The sequence below is a fragment of the Saxophila tyrrhenica genome, assembly GCF_035928015.1.
Source record: "Saxophila tyrrhenica strain CCFEE 5935 chromosome Unknown scaffold_3, whole genome shotgun sequence".
NCBI lineage: Eukaryota > Fungi > Ascomycota > Dothideomycetes > Mycosphaerellales > Extremaceae > Saxophila > Saxophila tyrrhenica.
In genome coordinates, this window is record NW_027041735.1 from 1,672,841 (window position 1) to 1,695,464 (window position 22,624).

The following is a 22,624-nucleotide window of genomic DNA, read 5'->3' on the forward strand; positions in this document are numbered from 1 at the left end:
ACGAGATGAATGTGAATCAGGTCATTCTATACTCACGACGCACCACCCCATTGACCGGACAACGACTTCAGGTGCTTTCACCCGTCTCTGGAAGAAGAACAAGAACGCCGCCGGCTCTTGACGTGAAGGGAGCCTCATATGGCCCTTTACAATGGCCTTGCCGCTGACACCTCGAGGAGTTCGCAGGTACATAACCACTGACATGGAATGTTCAGGCCAGGACGATTGGACCAGGACGCATCTCTAAATCGATCTCACAGATCTCTTGGCGATGCAGAAGAATGCATCATCAGTGCCAGGAACAGGACAAGCTCTCCAGGATCTCCTCTGCAGCAACGGCCAGTAGGCGCGAAGGTTCAATGGCACGCATGATTGTTGCAGGTAAGCGAAGGTCTTCAGCTCCGTCTTCTTCATCTCCTCTCCCGGCTCGTCTTCCTACAACACGCCCTCAACGAGGAACAAGCAAGAATGGGCAAACCGCGAGTGCTGTACTGGTTTCGTACCGACCTCCGCCTTCATGACTCCCCAGCATTTAAAGCGGCTCTCGACCTGAAGCCGGAAGTGCTCTATCCCATCTGGTGCTGGGACAGCCATTACGTCTACCACTCTCGAGTCGGACCCAATCGCTTCCAGTTCCTAATCGACTGTCAGAACGACCTGTCCCAGAGTATCACGAAGCTCAATAAGAAGAGCAAACTGTTCGTGCTCCGCGAACCAGCTGTCACGCTGCTGCCAAAGCTGTTCAAGGCGTGGAAGATCTCGCACCTGGTCTTCGAGAAAGACACCGATGCGTACGGGCGGCAGAGAGATGCGCAGGTTATGGAGCAGGCGAAAAAGGCGGGCGTGGAGGTGATTGTCAAGTCCGGGAGGACACTGTGGGATAGTGATGAGGTTGTCAAGGCAAACAATGGCAAGCCCACCATGAGTATAGGCCAGCTGCAGGCAGCTGGCGCAAAGGTGGGAGACGTGGCGGCCCCGATTGATACTCCGAAGAGCTTACCCGATCCTGGAGAGACCAGCCTGGACATTGAGCAGACAAAGCCTAACGCCGGCTCAGACATGAACGAGCAGTTCCGCGATGGCGAAGAAAGCTCGTACGCCTCTGGCATCGCAGGTCCCAAAAATGACTTCGCCGTACCCAGTCTAGAAGAGCTCGGCATGAAGCCAGCGACCACACCTCACAAGGGTGGTGAGAGCGTTGTCCTGGATATGCTCGATGGATTACTCGCCGATGAAGAGTACACCGGCACATTCGAGAAGCCGAAGACCTCACCAGCAGCCTTCGAGCCGCAATCGACCTGCCTCACCTCTCCCTATCTCCACTTCGGTGCCCTTAGCTGCCGCCACTTCTACCATAACGTCCTGCGGGTTGTTGAGGAGCGACGTAAAGCAAAGAAGCCCGTTTCCGAGCCACCGACCAGCTTGACAGGCCAACTGCTCTTCCGCGACATGTACTTTGCTGCACAAGCCGTGTTGAGTTACAGTTTCGGACAGACGTACAACAACTCCCACTGCCGCTTCATCCCTTGGCATCTCCCGAGCAAGGTTGATGTGAACACCCAGCTCATCACGGGTGGGTACGAAGTTGACGACGAGGAGAAGGTCAAGTGGCTGGAAAGATGGGCACATGGTAAGACTGGTTTTCCCTGGATCGACGCCATTATGCGTCAACTTCGCTCCGAAGGCTGGATCCACCATCTGGCGCGACACTCCGTGGCTTGCTTTCTGACGCGCGGTGGAGCATACATCAGCTGGGAGCGCGGAGCAGAAGTGTTTGAGGAACTGCTGATAGACCATGAGGCGGCTTGCAATATCGGGAACTGGCAATGGCTGAGCTGTACCGCCTTCTTCAGTCAGTTCTATCGGTGTTACAGCCCGATTGCGTTTGGAAAGAAGTGGGATCCGGAGGGTAATTATGTTCGCAAGTTCGTGCCGGAGCTGGAAAACATGCCGAAGAAGTATATCTACGAGCCGCACAAAGCTCCTATCCAGGACCAAAAGAAGGCGGGTGTGTTCGTTGCAGGAGATGGACAGGAGACCGAGAAAGATGGACTGGCTGTGTATCCCAAACCCATGTTCGACTTCCCAACTCAACGCGATATCTGCTTGGACGGAATGAAAAACGCTTATGCGGTCGGATTGTACGGAAATGATCCAAAGGTGCTCGATGGGACGTGGAAGCAGGCTTTCGCAGATAACGCTGAGGGGCCTACGGAGGGGAAGCAGGGCGGGCCTGGCGGAATGATGACGTTTGAGGATGCTGATGGGACGGAGGAAACGCATGCGTCGCCACAGAAAAGGGGGGCGAAGAAGCAAGACGGAGGCTCGCCGGCGAAGACGGGTGAGAAGCGGGAGCGAAGCCAGAGCACACTCGATGGTGCATTCAAGAAGAAGGCGAAGTGACTCTGGTCGGTTGATGGTATTGTCCTTTGATGTCCTCGCGACAGCGCACCATCATCCACCAGCGCCTCACGACAGCTACCAGCCCACCTCCTGGTCTGCGCGCGCTCCGGCGAAATTGCCATATCCGGGTGCCGTCCCTCACCCTTCTCAGGTTTCATCGCCGGTGTCTACGGTCGGTCGATTGCGCTTGATGGACACTCCGAGATTCGACTATAGCATGCAGCTGGATCCAGCGTCGGGACGACGTAGGCCATTCTTCAAGGCTCACATGGAAGCGCATCCGAGTCACGGCACCAACGGAGGCAGACACTCTTCGTAGGCAGAGAGTATCGGAAAGGGAGTGGCGACGCATTCAAGCAATGCAAGGAACTGATGCATGTGTATGGTATGGCATTTTTGGGGTTGAGCTGTTGGTCAAAGGCCATACGGTAGCTGGAGTTTCCATATAGACAAGGACGGGCGGAACGTGTGATAGTGATACAATCTACGCTGCATGTACATTTCTCCCGTATCTCCAACTCTTTCATCAGAGACAGTATCGGATGTTTTGGCGGCGCACTTGAATTCATGTGAAGATGGTTCTCAGCGGTGGTCAGAGCGCTGCGCTGTGACTTCACCCTCCAACGCGCACTTTACGCGTGAACGAACGCGTCACCATCTCATGATCTCGGTTGCAAAAAGACATTCAAAACCCAGGACGTAGTGAGCAGTAGACATGCCTCCTGAACGACCAAGAAAGCGACGCGCAGTCCGCACCCACCCACACATTTATCCCCCAACACTCCAGCTAACAGGCCGACCAGGAAGAAGCGCCTCCATCCGACCCCGACTCGCCCGCTTCCTCTCCCGAACCCGCAACTCAACGACGACGTGTCACGCCTCCAGAAGACGACGGGTATGCTTCTGATGGCGGACGAAACCGTAATGGCCGCGACAACGAGGACCAGATGGTCAAGAACCTCGTCCGCTTTGCGTTGGCGTGCGAATACAACCGAAAGCCCATCCGCCGTGGTGATATAGGCGAGAAGGTGCTTGGAAGCGGCAATGGCGCAAAGACGTTCAAAACCGTGTTCAACACCGCCCAGCACCAGCTGAGGATGGTCTTTGGGATGGAGATGGTGGAGTTGCCCGGGAAGGAGAAGATAACGCTGCAGCAGAAGCGAGGTACGCTCATATCTACACTACCGTATCACATGTGGCTGTGCTGATCAACTCCCACCACAGCGGCCCAAAAGTCTCAATCGCAAGCCTCGAAAGCACCCACCAGCTGGGTGCTGGTCTCCATCCTGCCAGCCCGCTTCCGCAGAGACCCCGATATCCTTCCCCCCGTCGCCGCGCCCACAAGCGCCGAAGAAGGCAAATACACTTCCGTCTACACCATGCTTGTCTCCCTCATTCTGCTCTCGGGCGGTCAGCTACCGGACGCGAAGATGGACCGTTATTTGCGGAGGTTAGGACTGGAGGACGCAACGCCCGTGGACGGGTATGAGAAGACGGAGAAGCTGATGAAGCGGATGGAGAAGGATGGGTACGTGTTGAAGGTCAGAGAGAATGCTGGCAACGGGGAAGAAGATGTGTCCTGGATCGTTGGACCACGAGCAAAGGTCGAGGTGGGTGAGAAAGGTGTGGAGGGTTTGGTGAAAGCTGTCTATAACCATGAGGATGGAAACGATGAGCAGAAGGAGCTGGAGAGGAGGATAGCGAGGAGTCGAGGACTGGGAGAAGGGGCGGCGCGAAAAGCCCCGCAGGCGAATGGCGAGAAGAAGAAACGTGGGAGGCCGAGAAGGGATGAGCATGATGACGATGAAGAAGACGGAGAGGAGAGCGAGGACGACTGAGTCGATTGGAAGGGAGGTGGAGTCGCTTGCTTGCTAATCGAACAAGCCGTCGGTCATAGTACTGCTTTTGAGGCAGCGGCTGCTATGATGTCTGCAGGCCCGAAGTTCGTAACATCATTCCGCCAGTTCAAGTCCAGACATGCGGTTTCTTGGCCTCGTTCTTCCGTCTCACGTACTCTCCCATGTCTCATGTATTATCGTGTTAGGCTTCACCGGCACCCTCCGAACGACGCTGGAATCCCCAAAGGCGGTGGTGGTATCTCTGAAAGCAACTGCAATGCTCGCTCACTCCCCTTGCGTCCAATGCGTGCGGACCAGCTCTAAAAGGTCTCTTCCTCGCCCGCGGCCTCGCCGGCTTCTGCTTCCTGTGGGATCTCAAAGCCCTCCTGCACGATGCGTCAGCGTGTCTGATTCACATCTTGCTTAACTTTACTCACCTCGGTGCTGTACAGGATCGTCTGGATCTGCTTCAGGATGCTGTCCTCATGCTCCTCGATCGCCGGCTCCTCCATGGCTTGCTGGATGATCAACTCGATGTCACGTAGTTTGCTGAAGTAGAAGTCCCTCTCCCTCTCCAATCCCTGCACCGTTTCCATCAACTCCGCGTTCTTTTGCTGTAGCGCGGAGCTCGCTCCACCGCCGATTCCGCCCGTCTGCCTACTCGTCGTCCGCGGCGCCGCTGCTCCAGACCCACCGCCTGGCCGACTTCTCGACGCTCCCATCCCGCTTGTCCTCGCGCTTGCGCCGCCGTGCGCAGGTGCCATTGCCGGTGTCGCGCCAGGCCCTGCACCTCTCCTCCGCGCAACTGCGTCATAGTCGCCGCCGGGGTAGTACTGGTCCCAGTACTGCTTCGTCCACTGTAGAAACTGCAGGTTGTCTTGCATCTTGCACTTGATCAGGTCCTGCACGGGGATCGGGTGGTCGACCTGGTGTTTGCGGAAGGTGTTGCTGAGGATCTTGAAGTTCTCGAGGTAGGCGTATTCGTTCTTCGCATCGAACTTGACGCGCGACATGGGGAGGTCGAGGAAGATGCTGTCGTAGACTTGGCAGAGGGCGGCGCTGGGAGGAGGATGTCAGCCAGGGTGGGGTGGATGAGGGGTGCTGGAGGGGTCGTACCCGGTACCGCACTGCTCAATCTTGGTCATGTTGAGTTGGAGGAGGCTGTTGAGCCAGGACAGAAGCTCTTGCCTGCGTGGGCGGGTGGTCAGCGCATGTTGAATTCAATGTGCTGTGTGCCTGGTGCTGATCTACCTTGACTCCCCCATCTTGTCGTTCTCAAGCTGTCGTGAAAGTGGGTGTGCTGTGGAAAGGATCGCGGTGGGTGAGGGTCGGGGGTAGAGCAAGGCGCGATTGGCGGGAGAATTGACAGGTGCGAAAAGACACAATTTGAGAAAAGTTATGTTGCTGTTATGGACGTTCTATAGCAAGCACCAGCGCCAAGACTTTACTATCTACGTCACGTGCTTACATCAAACATTCAAGCTGGAGTGAGAAAAGGTACATGGCACACATGAGAAGATTGATAACATCGTTTCGAGCCAGTCCTGCAAGGAGAAGCAATCTGCCGTCTACGGTTATTGCACGAACCCGTCTGCCCAAAGAAGGCAAAGGTAGCAGAAGTCTCGTCAGTCCGCTCATGTGCCAGCAATGTACTTGACACTGCCCATGTCATTAACATCATCATCATCATTGGTCGTTGTCGTTGTCCTCGTCGTTGTCATCGTCGTCCTCAATCACCACGATCTCGCCATCCACTTCCGTGTCATCATCGCTTTCATCACCCCCGCTACCCACTTCCGAATCCGAACCGTCTTCACTCACAGACTCTTCGGGCTTCTGCACATGTACCTTGTAGGAGCACGTTCGCGAAGCAAGGTCCTTCAACCATAGACGCACATCACTCCCGAAATGCTTACGGTATTCCACCTTGGACTGGAAATCTTCGAAATGTTTCTCTCCATTCTGATCTGTCGTTACTTTGTTCGCAAACATCACCCACTCCGAGTGGGCAGAATGAGGAGCATTCGTGGTATGCTGTCTTTCAGATGGAAATCCAATCATTAGGGATTTGAAGTCGAGTGGTTTCCAGAGGGATCTGCTCAGCTCATGCAGGAGTTCTTTCCACAGGTCTCCGTCTGCATCGGGTTTCGGCGGGTGCCGAGCCAGAAGAGACACCTTGAAGAGTGATAGAGACGACAGTGGGAATTTGGTGAAGAGTCTTGCAAGCGTCTGGGGCTCGGCCTTGACAACACCCACCTCGAGTTTGTTCAGGCGAGGAAGATGGAGTGAGCTTGAGATGGTAGATGATGGCTGAGGCGGTTCCCCCAGCCACGACAAGAACTCATCTCCACTGTACTGGTCCGAGTGGAAGTTCAATCGTAGATGCTCGAGAGAAGGCGTATGGCGTAGCAGATGCCGAAGCAAGCCATGTGGTGCACTGCGGTCGTCGTCTGTGGCAGAGGCTGGAAAGTAGGGATAGCTCTCGTGATTCCGAGGGATGTGTAAGCTCAAGAGAAGTACTCGCAAACCAGCCAGTAGCGGCTGAACTTTTGGCTGCATGTACGATGCCAGGACGTTGAACGATCTGTCTTGCAGCCGTCTCTGGCGCAGGAAGACTTCGATGTTGAGCGGACGACATCCTGCTTTGGCAAGTGAGTGCAGTATCGTCGGAAAGATGGTGTCGGCGTCATGAAAGGCCATGATGTGGCAAGATGGCAATGTAGCCAGTTGATGAATGTCGGTCTTGACAAGACCATGGGACCAGCCGTAGCTCCTCCACACAGCGTGTTCACCATCCCTCAGACGATCCTTGCCGTCGTAGTCGCGCAGTCCCACGATTCGCAGGTTTGGAAGTTTGGAAAAGGCGTTGATCAGCAGATCTCTGGCGTGCCCGGTGGCGAGAAGCACATCGCCGCAGACAAGTCCGGTCATGTCTCGTTGGTTGTTCGGACGGAGACGGATGGAGTGGCCAGAGACGCTGACGTCGAAGGCCTCGAGGCCAATGATCACCTCTCCAGGAAGGTCAGTACACAGCACATCGACAGAGAGATGGGATGTACTGCATTTCAAGCTTACCTTGGAGATACGGAGCCAGCGTCTTGTGGTTTGCAATACCAACCAGCGCCTCCAGACTGACCTGTTCGATCATGAACTGGCGTTTGGTGAAGAACTCTCTCGCAAAGCTGTCGAATATGTGTGCTTCAATCTGTTTGCATGTCGCGCGTAACGATCCCAGCTCAGTAGTGGTGAGGTAGGAGGACACTCGAAGCACCAGCTCGGGAGGCAGACGTAGGATCTCCGCTGCGGATGCCATGCTGAACGAGCGATAAGAAGATCAAGGATGCGAATGCTGTGGGAGAGCGAGCGTTGTTACTGTATACACGTGAGGTCGCGGTCGCACATCTTCAGGCGGCAACGACGTGCACGGACGCTCTTGCCTGCGCTGCCTGCCTTTCCCATCGTTGACCTCACTCCTTGCCGTTCACCCTTCTTCCTCCTCTCCGACAATATTGTGCCACTCTCACTACATGCCACAACGACCTGAGGTATCGTGACAAGATGCCGCCGAAGAGAGCCAAGAAGAGAGCGGCGTCTCCTGTAGCGGACGACGACGCGCCGCAGAGAAAGCAGCCAAAAAGGGGCGGCAGGGCCAAAGCTAAAGCCGAGCCAATCGACGATGACGCCAGCGCCGACAACGCAGAGGCAGAGCAGCAGACAGACAAGAAGTCTTCCAAGCCCGCACCGCAGTTCAAGGAGGCTCAGGTCGCCAAACCTGGGTCTCGTCAAGTTCCACTCGATGAAGGCTGTCCAACATCGTACCGAGTCTACGTGGGCGACGATGGGATCATTTACGATGCCTCGCTGAATCAAACCAACGCCAGCGGCAACAACAACAAGTTCTACCGCATTCAGGTGAGCTCTTCCTCTTAAATGCTGTTTGGCAGATGCTGACGTCTGCACAGCTCCTTCACAGCAGCAGCACCTACCGGACATGGACTCGATGGGGCCGTGTCGGCGAACGCGGCCAGAACGCCATGCTCGGGAACGGAAGCCTGGAAGATGCGCTGAAGAACTTCGACAAAAAGTTCAAAGACAAGTCCGGCTTGAAGTGGGACGACCGCCAGGAGAAGCCCAAGCCGAACAAGTACGTCTTTGTGGAACGCAGCTACGACCCTGAAAGTGACAACGACGATGAGCCGGCCGCAAAGGGTGGCGCTGAACGCAACGGCTACTCCCCACCCAAGTGCACGTTGGACTCGCCGGTCAAATCACTCATGGAGCTCATCTTCAACCAGGAGTACTTCGAAGCCACCATGGCAGCTCTGAACTACGACTCGGAGAAGTTACCACTCGGCAAGCTCAGCAAGCCCACGATCAGTCGCGGATATCAGGCGCTTAAGGAGCTCGCTGATCTTCTTGACGACTCTTCGAAAGCTGGCAACTACGACTTGTCGGTCGCTGAGGCTACAGAGCATCTGTCCAACCTGTACTACTCAACCATCCCACACTCGTTCGGCCGCAACCGACCTCCAGTCATTCGGACCATGGAGCTGCTGAAGCGGGAGATTGAGCTGCTGGAGAGCTTGACGGATCTCAAGGAAGCGGATGCCATCATCAAAGACAAAGGTGACCGCGATGTTCACCCGCTTGACTCACGCTTCAAGGGTCTGGGGATGCAGGAGATGACAGCGCTCGAGCCGGACAGTGCAGAATTCTCCGGCGTCAGCGAGTATCTTCTCAAGACGTGTGGGTTCACACATACGGTCAACTACCATGTCCTCGACATCTTCCGTATACAGCGAGCCGACGAGGAAGACCGCTTCTTGAAAAGTCAATTCTCGAAGGTGTCAAGTGACCGGAGGCTGTTGTGGTGAGCTTCCACGCCGACTGCAGTTTTTTCGAAGACATTGCTAACGTTGATCAGGCACGGCTCCAGGGCCACCAATTACGGCGGCATTCTTGGGCAGGGGTTGCGTATTGCTCCGCCTGAGGCGCCTCTCAGTGGGTACATGTAAGTCACAGCCTGCACAGTGCACATGTTCGGAAACCGACTGACCCCTGCAGGTTCGATAAGGGCATTTATCTCGCAGACATGTCGTCGAAGTCTGCCAACTACTGCGTTCCTGGGATCTCTGGAGGCCATGCCCTGTTACTACTCTGTGAGGCCGAGCTCGGCGATCCGATGCAAGTGCTCGACAATGCACAATATGATGCAGGTACGACGGCCAAGGAGAAGGGACTGCATTCGACGTGGGGTCGAGGCCAGACAGCGCCAAAGGCCTGGAAGGATGCGAAATGCTTGCACCGGTCGCTTGCAGGCGTGAAGATGGTATGCAGCTGTTCTTCGAAAGTCATGCAACAATCACTTACCTGCTTGATAGCCCGATACCACCGAGAAGCCCGACGACACCGGCGCTTTGGGCGCTTATCTTCAGTACAACGAGTACATCTGCTACGATGTTGCTCAAGTCCGCTTGCGCTACCTGCTCCGCGTTCGCATGTGAGAGGAGGTGCTGTAAGCCGGCTGGACGGTGATGCCACTGTGGGAGACTATCTTGCTGGGCCGCTTTTGCTATCTTGCATGGAGTGAGTACATGGCTGTGTGCCTGTGGCGGGAGCACGATGGCCAACGTTAGGAGGCGAAGTCCATCCGGTCTGCCAAAGCAACTGGCTGTACGATATGAGGTGGCAGATGATGCTGTGCGTAGCTCGCTGAATGCAAAGCATGCAACACATCCTCTGCCAGTGTTCCCCATGTAAGTTTCCAAGTCCACGATCGCTAACAGTACCTCGCCGACGAGTTTTGGGGGCCATTGAGGGCTGCAATGAGCTTAAAGTCTATTCAGACCTCCTGCTTTTCGATGTGCGGCAACTAGAAGGGATCTTACATGGATGGCTCTCTTACCAAACAAGCAAGAGATCGTGAAAGGAGCCACCGGGAACATCTGGCGGTCTTCTGCCTCTTCTCCGAGACGAGGTTGCGATCCGAAAGGCCACATCACTCTCGTCGGCCGGCGATCACTGTCTCCGAGAAGATTATTTATCGGGCCAACTCTGAACTAGTGGACCGCTTCACTGTCGACAGCTTGCCGCTTCGGAGAGTCGTTGGATAGACCCTCTGCAACAGATTTATTTGTCTGGTGCGCCTGCAGTACTCTCAAGCAGGTGACAGTGAAAGCGGCCAGCCAAGCGCATTGGCAGTCTTCTCCGAGACTCGATTGTTCGCAAAAAGCCCACGTCAACCTGGTCGGCAGGCTCTCATCATGTGTGAGAAGATCTCTCACACGGCCCACTGTGACCGAGGGGGTTACTTTTACTGCCGACAGCATGTTGCCTCTTTGCTTGGCAAGATTTGCTGTTAAGCCCGAGGTGTTCTGAACTCTTTCCCGAGGCAACCACTCAGTGCAATTTCTTCGTTCGCATCTATGGCGCACCAAGCTTCATGGAGACGACATTGGCGACATTGGCATGGCGCCGACTACCCCAACTTCTCCTCAAGTGGTATCTCCACACGGGACTTGATCGCCGCAGACAAGGATCGACCCACGTGGCAATGACTTGATAGTCATGGACTTCGCACCAGATCTGCAGCACTGGTACCTCATCTCATCCTCACACCGACGTGTTGCTTACCATCCGTCCGCTTCGCCTTTTTGCTTCGTTACTTGACAAAACCATGAAGCTCTCCTCCGAAGGCCACGGCCATAGCGAGACAGGCAAAGAAGATCATGTCCACCATGAGCGTGCGGCGGCGGTTGAGGAGATGGGCGTCCTGGACGAGTTCGCAGACATCGAGACGTCGAAGGTGTTGAGGAAAGTCGACTGGAGGCTTCTTCCAGTCCTTTCGTTCCTTTACCTTCTTGCGTTCCTCGATCGATCCAATCTGGGCAATGCCAAAGTGGCCGGTCTGGCTGACGATCTGGCCCTAACTGGCCCGCAGTACAATCTTTCGGCGACTGTAAGTCGTACCTGGAGTGCCGTCTTCCTCTTGGGTCGCAGGCTAATCAGCATCAAGGTTTTCTTCATCCCGTACTGCTTGTTTGAGATTCCGGCGAACGTCGCCTTGAAAGTCCTGCGCCCTTCTCGATGGATTGGGTGTTTGGTTGTTGCATGGGGAACTGTGGGTTCGAGATTCCGCCCAAGAAATAATACGGGCTGACAATGGCTTGCCGCAGGTCACCACATGCACAGGAGCAATCGACAGCTATGGTGGCCTACTAACTGTCCGCTTGTTGTTGGGCCTCACCGAAGCAGGCTTCTTCCCAGCTGCCACGTACCTTGTGTCAGCGTGGTGAGACCACTATACAGCACTCTTACAAGCTTGAAGTGCTGATCGATCTAGGTACTGTCGCTTTGAGGTCCAGACTCGAGTTGGGATCTTCTACTGTTCAGCCTCTCTCGCCGGAGCATTCTCTGGGCTTCTTGCATTCGGTATCAGCAAGATGGATGGTCTTGGAGGTGTAGCAGGTTGGCAGTGGATCTTCAGTAAACTATGCCAACCTCTCCTCACATGAACTTTTGGCTAACGAAAACACAGTCCTAGAAGGAGCCTTGTCGGTCCTGACTGGGATCGCCGTCTTCTTCATCCTGCCTGACTCGCCCGAAAGTGCCGGATGGCTCAACCAACGAGAGAAGCAGTTCTTGCGACGTCGTCTGGATCAAGACTCGGGCACACGTGAGGGGCGAGTGGCTTCTACAGAGAAATTCCAGCTCAAGTACTTGATCGCTGCATTAACTGACTGGAAGATCTGGTTCACTGTGCTTGTCTACTGGGGCTCGACGATTCCAAACTATGTGAATGAGCCCCCTTCAGGCCACACACGAGTTGATGAAGGCTAACTATAAGCAGGCAATGACCTTCACAGCTCCCCAGATTATCACCTACCTTGGTTACACCGCTGCTGAAGCCCAACTGCTGACAGTGCCAATCTACGCTGGTAAGCCCACCGGCATGGTATGTTCGAGTAGGAAGGCTTACTTTGCTACTCAATCAGGCGCTCTGATCTCCACCGTGGTTTGCGCAATACTGGCCGATAAATACAAGACTCGGTGGCCGTTCGTGGTCTTCCCGTACACCGCTGCTGCCATCGGCTTCATCGGCCTGCTGGCCACTCCTCAGGCCAGGCTCCCAGGTCTCACCTATGCCTTCCTTTTCCCAGTCACTGCAGGCTGCTACCCAGGAGTGATCACCGTCGTCTCCTGGGCAGCCAACAACCTTGCACCGAGCTCGAAACGTGCCGCCGGCTTGGGGCTGTCTCTCACGTGAGTGCTGCTGGAGAATCTCATGTGGACAAAGCATCGCTGACCTTATGATCCTTCGCATGACAGGCTTGCAAACGCTGGTGGAATAGTTGGCAGTAACATCTTCCTTGCCAAAGAGGCACCCCGATACTGGACAGGATATGGCCTCTGCATGGCTTTCATCTCTATAGCGATAGCCTCCGCACTTTTCCTACGCTTCACGCTCAAACGCGAAAACCACAAACGAGACCAATACTCAGAGGAGGAAATTAGGGAGAAGTACACCGAAGGTAGGCGCATTTCCAAAACATTACAGCTTCCTTGGCTGACTGTAAGAACAGAGCAACTTCTCGAGATGGGAGACGCCTCTCCACTATACCGATATGTGTACTGAGCTCATTTGCGTGGAGCAACTCAAATAACAGCGTTGCGCACGAGCATGCGGACAGCCTGACTAATCATGCATTCGGCCACTACACCCGCTTGCTTCACATTGTCTAGGCTCTGTAGCCTTCGAAACACTCGACGGGAGTAACCTCCTGCGTCTGCCATTACGTCTTTCGGATGACCTTCTCTCAATTCGAGGTGATTGAAATCTTCGCTTCCACGATGCTACCAACAACGATCACAGCATGGCTGCAGGAGTCTTCGTTCGAGGCGGCGGTTGACAAACAAATCTAGATAGAGGATAGTCTTGAACTTTAATTGATATGCACGGAAAAGGGTCGTCTTGAAGGCGAGTGTGCCTGACTTATTGTATCTGTACAAAAATCACCAGAACGCCATCACCCGCGCCTCAACACTCATCCTCGGTTCCACATCATCACCCACACCATCCAACACCGGCGAGCAGTGAACACAACCTGCTGCCATCTTCAGGTCTCGCTCAGATGCAGTGTCGGCGAACTTGAGAATCAGGACATCGTCGGGGGTTTGATCCGTCTTGCAGTACCACTTCTGACCTGAGTCTTTGGCTTTCGGAGACTGCGTGACCTGCTCAAGCATGTACTCGCCGCTCTCCAAAACATTACTGGTGGCTCGATACTCAATGGGTACCAGGGTTTCCGCACTTGTCGTACGCCAGTCAGCTACTGCCAAAGGATCCCGTTCAACCGGTTTGATCGGACGCCAGACAGAATACGCCGCATAGCGTTTGGGTACTGTCTGCTTGTCTTCAGCATCAAGTGCTTCTTGAGCAGCTGCAGCAATGTCTCTGCGGCAATGTCTCGCGGTACGCTTTAGACCCTGCAAGGTGTAATCACAGTGTGCGAAGCGCGCTGGCTCAAGACCTGCGTCTTGCCTACCGTTGACTACAACCTGATGGTCAGCATTTATCCCTAAAAGCCGGTAGATTTGAGAGGGAATCCTCACTCACCCCACGGTCGGTCTTGTTCAGTGAGCTTTTTCACTGCATCGTCATGCTTGTCGCCCTTCTTGCGATAGAACGTTGGGTCGTTATTATTGGCCGTCAAACGCTTTCGGATGCCCAGATGGTTGACAATGACGTTCCTGGCACCAGTGACTTGACGAACCAGGTCTTGAATCTCGGGGACGTAGATGTCCTCAACGTTGCTGCCCATCAACCACTCATCTGTGTTGAGAGCAGATCTATGTTTCACGTATGTGAACCCCTGTATGTCTAGACCTTCTGGGCCCTGGACGATCTCTGGTACAGTGGCAGGATCGTACAAGTCGACCTCAACGTCCTCTCCGTACTTGTGTGCCGGTCCAGAAAAGAGTCCGCGGTCCTCTGGAGGAACAGAGAGGTCTGGAACGTTGTAGCGAACGGTTGCTCGCACGATGCCAGGCATTTCATTGATCGTCGTTCGGGAAGACTTCCAGTCAAGGAACAAAGTACTACTTGCTGAACCTCATACGCAGCTCAGTTGAAGCCCATATAGGTTGCAAGTGTACGCAGTACTCCACGCTAATTCTGGTAGCCGAAGAGCTCTCAACCTTGAGGACACTACCTTGCATTGCCGACCGAACTCTGCGGCTTCTGACGTATGCGCGATCGATGTCAGGGTACATGTCGTCAGCAAACACAACCGAGCGTACTGCAGCTGTTGAACAAGACAAAACATACACGAAACACAGTATCGTGGCTATCAACCAGCCTCTTTTACCTGTGGTTGTGACGGGAAGTCTTACCGGCTTAATGGACGATCAAGATGTTTTGTTTAGCTACGTAGAATCAGAAGAGTGCCATTATGTTCGGTGGCGACGACACGGCCTGAGGATGGTTCAGCGGGCTGGAAGTGACAAAGAACGTCCATCTGTTCAACTTCTTGCATAGCTCCGCCAACCTTTCCATATCGAACATCTCGCCGATAGGCACACCCCAGCCGGCGAGACAGTAGTTGTGCATTGACCATTCGTTATCTCTGTTTGGGCGTACTTCAAAGCTGACCTGTGAGGGAGAGATGTCAGCAAATGAATGATGGGGGATGGAATTGGGGAGCATAGCATACCCCGTCGCCTGCAACCGCTACGATGTGGTTGTCCCACATGAAACGGGCTACAGCTTCACTTTGGATCAAGCCCGTATGCTTGTGCTTGTGGGCCTGGGTCGCTGTGCGGTATTCCATCTTCTGGTCCATATTGAGAGATTCCCAGGTCTTGGTGAAACCGATGCGCATGAACAAGATGTCGCCAGGTTTGAACTCAATGTTACATTCAGCGGCAATTTCTTTAACTTCTTCGAGAGTAACTGCATGGCCGTTCATGCCGTTGACTTCCATGCCTGCGGATAGAAAGCGGATTGTCGTCAGCAATGCTGAAGCCAATAATGACAACTGCCTACACTCACCTTTCTTCTCCTGGTAGGAAACATAGTCAATGAAGACGCCTCGTGCAGCGATGCCATCCTGCGCCCAGTGACCGACACCAATTCGGCCGCTGTCACCTTTCGTGATCTCGTCGCTGGTGGTACCACCATACCATCGGCGGGTTCCGTCGGCCATTTGAGTGCTGTAGTGGCGGAAACCGTCCCACTGCGAGGAGGCTTGCGGATTGAAGCGCCAGATGTCGTCCCAAGCGATGCCTTCATAGTTCGGGATCGGCACAATTTCGTGCTCGCATGGGAAGCGATTGAATCCTGATGATGCTGTAAGTCATGGCAAGATAAGACGATAGACAGTTACTGACCTGGAGTCTCAAGCCTGGTCATCTCCCAGTTGAGACACACCTGCAAATGTTAGCGGTCTCCAACTCGCTGTTGATGTGGTTCAAAACACACTCGTTCGCCAGTCTTCACTTCGTCTTTGACAACCTGTGCAACATGCTTCGGCGTTAGATACCTTAGCATACCGAGCCCTTCATCTTTGCTATTGGGTTTTGCTGGCCAGTAGCGCTTCTTGTCCTCGAGGTCATCGAACTTTGGCAGATCTGCGAACGACATTTTGGGACTCTAGGGAGCAATAAGAAAATGAAGAGAGATGTCGTCTACATCGACAATGGGAAAGTATGTACGTTTTTTTCATTCCCCTCATATCAACTGGCATCTACCGCGGTACCATGGTATTGACCATCGCTTGTAGGAGAAACCCCCGAAGCCGCCGTCGCTGGTGCATGTTGTGAGGTCAAGAAGGAGATTGCCGTACTACGTATAGCCGCGAGACCGAGGGCCGCAGTGGTGCATCCGTGCTCTCCGGGCGTGGTGATGGCCGAGACAGCTTGTTGATGACCGACGAGCCATCGCGTCGACACGCGTGTCCCATGTCCATGCTCTGGCTCGGTAATACAACCCTCGCCTTACCAGCGACACATTCAGCATGACATGGACATGATGGTCCGACGGGTCAAGAGCTTGCAGCGGGGTGGATCAGCGTACCGATACTCACCTCAAGTTAGAAGGCTAATCCATTGCTACGACTTGGATGTAGGTGACAGCATCTCATCGACTTTCTGCTTTCTTTCAGCTGTTAGCTGTGATTCCTGAGAAACAACCAAGCAACCATGCCCGCCATGAAAGAGCGTAACCCTCAAGGCGAGCGCGGAACTCGTCCTGTCCGCGTTGCCAATGTTGCCGGAGGCCAGATGGAAGCACCATGGCAGTTCCGCAAGCAAGCGACCATGGGTGACATTGACTTCATCACTGGTGTGTAGCTCTGTCAGCCCTGCATGATATGTACTGACACCCTGAAAAGGCGACTGGCTGGCGGAGAACAACATTGCACAGGAAGCGGCCGCCATGGAGGCTGGAACGGGAGAGGGTTTCAAGAAGAATGCCTGGCAAGGTCTCCAGCAGACCATGGACGTTATTGCAGAAAAGGGCATCAAAGTCGTAATCAACGGTGGTGGACTTGGCCCGCAGAACATGGCCAAGCGCTGCCAGGAGCTTATCGACGAGAAGGGCTACGACTTGAACGTGGCATATGTATCTGGCGACAATATCGTCAGTCGGGTGAGGTCTTCACTCAAAGAGACAAACAAGATGCCTCAAAGCTGGCAGGATATGAGCGGCAAAAACCACGAGGACGCAAAATTCACAGCCGAGCAAGTGCTGGCTGGCACTGCATACATTGGAGCTCGAGCGATTGTGAAGGGCCTTGAGAATGGCGCGGACATTATCATCTGCGGCCGTGTGGCTGATGCATCGCCAGTCATTGCCGCAGCATGGTGGTGGTATGGCTGGCAGGACACAGACTACGATCGTATAGCAGGAGCGTTCCTCGCTGGGCACATCATCGAATGTTCTGCGTACGCTTCGGGGTCCAACTTCTCCGGTTTCAATCGCTTCCCGTTGGAAACCTACATTGATTCTGGATTCCCGATCGCGGAGATTGCACAAGATGGTACCTGCGTTATTACCAAGCATGAAGGTACTGGTGGCCAGGTAACTGAAGAGACCATTAAATGCCAGCTTCTGTACGAGATCCAGGGCAACGTCTACCTCAACAGCGACGTCAAAGCACTTCTTGACGACGCTCAGATCAAGGAGGTTGGCAAAGACCGTGTCCGCCTTTCCGGCATCAAGGGGCGCCCGCCGCCGCCCACGACCAAGCTGGCCATCTTCTTCCAGGGAGGCTACGAGGCGCAGAATTTGGCCAACTTTGCGGGTTACTCGAACAACAGGAAACATAAGTTGTACGAGATACAGATCAGAGACAGATTGAAGGACATGGGCCTGCTTGGTTCCTTTGACATTTTGGAGTTTCAAAACATCGGCAACGCGAGGGAGAACCCACGGAGCATGTTCGAGAGCACGACCTACTCGCGGATCTTCGCGCAGGCGAAGACACCAGAGCCGCTGTCCGCCCTCAAACTTTTGCTTGCTGATAATACACAGCAGAAGCCTTCGGTGGGCCGAATCAAACAGTCTATACAATCGCCTGCTGACGGTTCATGCAGGGACTCCACTGGGCACAAGACATGCGGACAGCAGACCCCAAGTCGTTTTACGTGTACTACCCGTGCATCATGCCACAAGACGAGCTGGAGGAAGCAGTACACTTCCTCAACAAAGGCGACAAACAAGCACAGTCTATTCCTTCTGGCCATCCACCCGCCTATGAAGAGTTTGGGGAGCGAGACAGCTACGACACTGCGAACCCTGTTCCACTTGATTCCTTCGGCTCGACCGTGACGATGCCTCTGGGAAACATTGTGATCGGAAGATCAGGAGACAAGGGACCGAACGTCAACATGGGCTTGTTCACCGACCGGCCGGAAGTATGGGAATGGCTGCGGAGCTTCCTGACGCTGGAGAAGATGAAGGAGCTGGTCGGGCGGGACTGGAAGGAAGAGTTCCGGATCGAGCGTGTGGAGTTTCCCGGAATCTACGCGGTGCACTTTGTGATATACGGCATTTTGGGTCGTGGCGTGAGCAGCTCGACGTTGTTGGACAACAGAGGCAAAGGCTTCACGGACTACATCCGCGCGAAGCATATACAAGTGCCGGAGAAGTTCAAGCAGTGGGCATGGGAGGAGAAGGACGATGTAGGGGTGGACTTCTGATAGCCATGAACCAGACCGTTCTCTGTGTTGATCCGAACTTTACGTCCAATCTGCGTGATCATTCGTAGCTAGGTGCTGTGTTGACAGCCGTTAAACCATTCCCGAACAACAACCACCTTCCCCGCAATAAACTCTCTTCATTTCTCCACCTCCACGTGCACTTACCCTTCCCCCGCGGCTATCATTTTTATCTGTTCCCGGCTTGTTGAAACACCTGTGCATATCGGCCATTGGACATGCAGCGTACTGAAAGAACTGAGTCTGTTGCACAGACATCAGCGACTGCCCGCAAACGCAAGAAGCCGACCAATGATTCTGGCGAAGGCGAGCGAGTTGTCAAGCACCGCTCAGGACAAGCCTGTTTGGCCTGCAGGAACCGCAAAGTGAGATGCGACGTCGTGGTGAACGGGACTCCGTGTACCAATTGCAAACTGGACCAAGTGGAATGCGTCACTTTGGCCAGCCGCAGGGGCAAGGTTGGCCACAACCGTCAAGCGCCCTCCGACAGCCAGACCGTCCGGTCTCCTTCGCCCCCTCCGCAGCAGAGGACGGGCGAGTCGAGCCCAAGTGCATCGAGGAGGAATGGCTGGCTAGACCACGAGCCCGCAGCTCCTTCCACCGGGTCAGAAGGCGACGGCTGTGTGCCCGCGTGTGTGACATTTGACCAAGATATCGATCGTCCTGGAGAGGACCATGACCACGCCGAAGGCATTCTCAGTAGAGGTCTTGCAGACAACGGATCGACCGACATCTTAGATGGGCTGCTCACACCCGAGACCGCCATAAATCCAGAGAAGCAGCCGAACGCTCCTCTTCAGCAATCACAGCACCAGCGAAGTCCGGACGGGAGGAGGCAGCTCCCGAATTTCGTCGCTGCGCTGCCTTCGCGACTTCCCATCGAGGATGTGGAGTTTCTCGCTCGAAAGGGAGCATTCTCGTTGCCGGAGCCTGACATGTGGGCGGAGATCTTGCGTGGCTACATGTTCAGCGTTCACCCTTTCATGCCAATGCTGGACTACCGAACGTTCATAAGCGCAGTCTTGAACGACCAGGTGGACGGCCATATCAGCCTTCTGCTGTTCCAAGCCGTCATGTTCGCCGGCGTGCACTCCCTCCCACTGCCCACGATTCACCGGCTTGGGTTCGAATCGACGAAGCAGGCTCGCCAGGTCTTCTTCCATCGTGCGAGACTCCTGTACGAGTTTGATGTTGAATCCGATAGCGCTGCAGTACTTCAATCATTGCTACTCATGAGCTCGTGGTACAGCCGCTGGGACGAGCGCAGGCACACTTGGCACTGGACCGGGCTGGCGTATGACTCTGCCCGTAGCATGGGACTGCACCGTGAGCCCACTCAGAGGGTCATGAACGAAAGCACGAAACGCTTCCGAAGAAGGCTGTGGTGGAGTCTGTATATCCGCGACCGGATGATCGCGCTCGGGACTCGTCGGCCCATGCGAATTCAAGATCACGAGTTTGACGTAGCTATGCTATCGGTGAACGACTTTGACGATCTGAAGATGGAAGAGGGCACCGAGCAGCTGCAGTCAATCATACCAAGCAAGGGAGAACGTCACTCCACTGCCCTGATGTGCGTACAGCTAGCAAGGCTGGGCGTTTGCATTGGCCGCGTGGTGTCATCCCAATACAGCACCCTTACTGCGCAAACTGACATCCCACACACCATGATGGTAGTGCCGAGACGCAGTACCGGCCGCACGGCAGAGCTGGGCAACTGCGACGCTGAGTTAGACGAGTGGAGCCAAGCACTGGAGGAGAAAGTAGGAAGGACTTGCTCGCCTGCTGCGAAGGATGAGTCCAACGTCTGCTCTGAAGTGCATTGGGCCATGCTGAATATGGCTTATCTCACAGTCATGAACGTTTTGCATCGCGCGCAAGCACTACAGCCACCCACAAATGCCAGTGAAGGGATGCATAACCCGCAGAGGTCATCAAAGACGAAGGTCAAAGACGCTGCACGGAGCCTCACGAAACTATCACAGAGCATGTTGCGGCATGACCAGGTCCGCTTCCTGGGACTGCTTGGTGTTACCGCACTCGTGGCGGCTTGCCTATCTCATATGCTGGACATCAACTCAAGCGATGAGGACGTCCGAGATGCTAGCACCTTTCGTCTCTGCCAAAGCCTTCAGGTCTTGCAATCGCTTGCGGGGATATATGCTTCAGCGGATGCTGCGCTCGATTTCCTTGCCTCTGTGACACGCAAAGCTGGGATAACCATTCCGGTGAACGCAGATGCACCGACCCCCGACTTCCTCGCAGCATCGGCCCGCAGTCCGCTGAAGCCTTTGGGAGGTGTGACGCCTCAGAATGGCTGCAAGGACCTGGGTCGTCGTTCATACGGTAGGCCAGTGAATATGTCAAGACCGACCCCGGGGTCCCAGCGCTCTCCGCGTGTGGCGCACAGCAACCTTCAGGGACTTCATGGGTTACCTGACGGGTCTGAACAGACTCTTGATCACCGCGATGGTATGATGCCACTGGGATCAGGCACTTCAGCGCCTATGAGCTCACACGTACCTCCATCATCTTTGCACGGAGCAGCCAATGCGGGTATCGGAGAAACCACTCCTCAGGCTGTTGGTAATGCTGCAACAGACCCGTCAAACATAATTCCCGGCGAGGACTTCTTCGGCTGGAATAATGACATACTGGACAACTCGATATTTGATCCTGGACCAATGGCTTTCAACTACGACTTCTACTCTGATGCTTTCGGCTTTCTTGACGGTAATTCTCAAGGTTTCTGACTTGCAACAGCACTCGCATTGATCCGCATTCAGGAGCCATCGTCAAGTGTTGAAGTGCAATGCATCAAATCGAAGGTGCGACCGTCGCATCGGGATGTACACTCGTGGCTGTTGCAGCATGACAAGCCGCGAGCACATGGACTGCGCGTTCGCGACGAGCATCAGGCTTCCGTTGCCATGTGGATAGAACCTAGGCGGCAGCTGGGCGGGTAGAGTCGCTCTTTCTTCCATTGAGATAACCAAGGACTTTTAGCCACGGTGAATCGTTAGCCGTTATATGACTTTATTTCCGAATGACCAGTTCCACGTCAGACAGCCCGAGATATGCACTGATTATGCGAAATCTGTCGTCTGAATGATTCCCGGTTCCATCGATCCGGGAGCCCTTCATTGTTTCCAAGAAGTGCACAGTTAGCAGCTTGTGTTCAGTCTGGCAACTGCGAGATCTAAGGCGGGCTACGCCTGTCCCGCCTCCCGGCTTCTCCTCGGTGGTGAGGTCGATCTCCGTTCTTCTCTTCTGCGGCCTGTCTGTCCTCTGACTCCCGCCGCGATCCGTGCCGATGGGGATGCTTGTGCTCCTTCTTTCCCTCCCTGCTCCTCTTTCGCGGCTTCGGAATGGCCACCGCTTTGAGCGCTTCTTCCACCTCCGCCTTCTTCTGCTCCACCAGATATGCCTTCATAGGATCATCGTCATCATGTTCCCTCATGAGCTTTGCCAGCTCCACCTCCTCCTTGACCATCGGCCGCTCGTCCTCACTCACTTTCTGTCTTACTCCGCTTCCTCCTGCCTTCACCCTCCCCATCGGTCGCGTCCTCTTCTTCGGCGTCATCGCCCACTGTTTCTCGCTCTCCCTCCTTCAGCTTGTAGCGCGCATGATCCACACTGAGCGTCCGGCCCAGCACGCTCGCCCCGCTGAGGTTGTCGACTGCCAGGTCGGTGCTGCGCTGATCTTCGTACTTCAGCCAGCCGAAGCCTCTGCTTTTGCCGGTGTCCTTGTCGCGGGCGAGGTTGATGTGCTTCGGGTTGCCATACTGTGAGAAGATGGTGAGGACGTCGCCTTCACTAAGCTCAAAGGGCACGCCGCCGAAGTGAATGTAGGCGGTGTCGCGGTAATCGGTGTGCCAAGATGCGTTGGAGGGAGTGACATTTTTGAGTTCGGTCTCATTGAGACGGGCGATGTTGCGGACCGAGTTCATCGTTGCGCCCGTGTGCGAAAGTCGATAAACTTATCGTGAGAGCTTAAGGTTGAAGTTGTACTAGGGAAGATCTAGACTCGGCCGAGGCTCGGAGGAGAGCTAAGTACTACGAGCGAGGGGAATAACTCTATAAGGGTCGTAGGGAAAGACACGGCCCTATACGCAATTAGCGTTATTAGAAGTAAATAATAACCTACACTTTTAACATATCCTAGA

At 54.6% G+C, this 22,624-nt stretch overlaps 11 protein-coding genes across 11 annotated transcripts; 6 read left to right on the forward strand and 5 right to left on the reverse strand.

Moving 5' to 3' along the window:
• Positions 1–468: 468 nt before the first annotated feature.
• LTR77_002613 (uncharacterized protein) lies at positions 469–2,403 on the forward strand (the record flags this gene model as incomplete). The annotated part of the gene is made up of 1 exon (XM_064799872.1): positions 469–2,403. The coding sequence occupies one exon, from the start codon at positions 469–471 to the stop codon at positions 2,401–2,403; it is 1,935 nt and encodes a 644-aa protein (XP_064662627.1).
• A 947-nt stretch (positions 2,404–3,350) lies between these two features.
• LTR77_002614 (uncharacterized protein) lies at positions 3,351–4,241 on the forward strand (the record flags this gene model as incomplete). The annotated part of the gene is made up of 2 exons (XM_064799873.1): positions 3,351–3,567; positions 3,628–4,241. 2 exons carry the CDS (start codon positions 3,351–3,353, stop codon positions 4,239–4,241), a joined length of 831 nt encoding a protein of 276 aa, XP_064662628.1.
• A 320-nt stretch (positions 4,242–4,561) lies between these two features.
• Positions 4,562–5,386, reverse strand: BIM1 (microtubule integrity protein mal3; the record flags this gene model as incomplete). Its single annotated transcript, XM_064799874.1, has 3 exons — positions 4,562–4,627; positions 4,679–5,300; positions 5,358–5,386. 3 exons carry the CDS (start codon positions 5,384–5,386, stop codon positions 4,562–4,564), a joined length of 717 nt encoding a protein of 238 aa, XP_064662629.1.
• Positions 5,387–5,927: 541 nt separating this feature from the next.
• Positions 5,928–7,554, reverse strand: LTR77_002616 (uncharacterized protein; the record flags this gene model as incomplete). Its single annotated transcript, XM_064799875.1, has 2 exons — positions 5,928–7,252; positions 7,317–7,554. 2 exons carry the CDS (start codon positions 7,552–7,554, stop codon positions 5,928–5,930), a joined length of 1,563 nt encoding a protein of 520 aa, XP_064662630.1.
• A 245-nt stretch (positions 7,555–7,799) lies between these two features.
• LTR77_002617 (uncharacterized protein) lies at positions 7,800–9,745 on the forward strand (the record flags this gene model as incomplete). The annotated part of the gene is made up of 5 exons (XM_064799876.1): positions 7,800–8,153; positions 8,204–9,111; positions 9,166–9,252; positions 9,306–9,570; positions 9,623–9,745. The coding sequence occupies 5 exons, from the start codon at positions 7,800–7,802 to the stop codon at positions 9,743–9,745; spliced, it is 1,737 nt and encodes a 578-aa protein (XP_064662631.1).
• Positions 9,746–10,917: 1,172 nt separating this feature from the next.
• On the forward strand, positions 10,918–11,400 carry LTR77_002618 (uncharacterized protein; the record flags this gene model as incomplete). The annotated part of the gene is made up of 2 exons (XM_064799877.1): positions 10,918–11,199; positions 11,257–11,400. 2 exons carry the CDS (start codon positions 10,918–10,920, stop codon positions 11,398–11,400), a joined length of 426 nt encoding a protein of 141 aa, XP_064662632.1.
• A 283-nt stretch (positions 11,401–11,683) lies between these two features.
• LTR77_002619 (uncharacterized protein) lies at positions 11,684–12,876 on the forward strand (the record flags this gene model as incomplete). The annotated part of the gene is made up of 6 exons (XM_064799878.1): positions 11,684–11,708; positions 11,779–12,035; positions 12,091–12,178; positions 12,236–12,503; positions 12,570–12,772; positions 12,824–12,876. The coding sequence occupies 6 exons, from the start codon at positions 11,684–11,686 to the stop codon at positions 12,874–12,876; spliced, it is 894 nt and encodes a 297-aa protein (XP_064662633.1).
• A 377-nt stretch (positions 12,877–13,253) lies between these two features.
• LTR77_002620 (uncharacterized protein) lies at positions 13,254–14,293 on the reverse strand (the record flags this gene model as incomplete). Its single annotated transcript, XM_064799879.1, has 2 exons — positions 13,254–13,792; positions 13,858–14,293. The coding sequence occupies 2 exons, from the start codon at positions 14,291–14,293 to the stop codon at positions 13,254–13,256; spliced, it is 975 nt and encodes a 324-aa protein (XP_064662634.1).
• A 383-nt stretch (positions 14,294–14,676) lies between these two features.
• On the reverse strand, positions 14,677–15,882 carry LTR77_002621 (uncharacterized protein; the record flags this gene model as incomplete). Its single annotated transcript, XM_064799880.1, has 5 exons — positions 14,677–14,892; positions 14,954–15,225; positions 15,292–15,588; positions 15,630–15,669; positions 15,721–15,882. The coding sequence occupies 5 exons, from the start codon at positions 15,880–15,882 to the stop codon at positions 14,677–14,679; spliced, it is 987 nt and encodes a 328-aa protein (XP_064662635.1).
• Positions 15,883–16,439: 557 nt separating this feature from the next.
• On the forward strand, positions 16,440–21,211 carry LTR77_002622 (uncharacterized protein; the record flags this gene model as incomplete). Its single annotated transcript, XM_064799881.1, has 4 exons — positions 16,440–16,581; positions 16,631–17,784; positions 17,835–18,422; positions 18,713–21,211. 4 exons carry the CDS (start codon positions 16,440–16,442, stop codon positions 21,209–21,211), a joined length of 4,383 nt encoding a protein of 1,460 aa, XP_064662636.1.
• A 753-nt stretch (positions 21,212–21,964) lies between these two features.
• Positions 21,965–22,408, reverse strand: cwf29 (RNA-binding protein Cwf29; the record flags this gene model as incomplete). The annotated part of the gene is made up of 1 exon (XM_064799882.1): positions 21,965–22,408. One exon carries the CDS (start codon positions 22,406–22,408, stop codon positions 21,965–21,967), a length of 444 nt encoding a protein of 147 aa, XP_064662637.1.
• Positions 22,409–22,624: the final 216 nt, after the last annotated feature.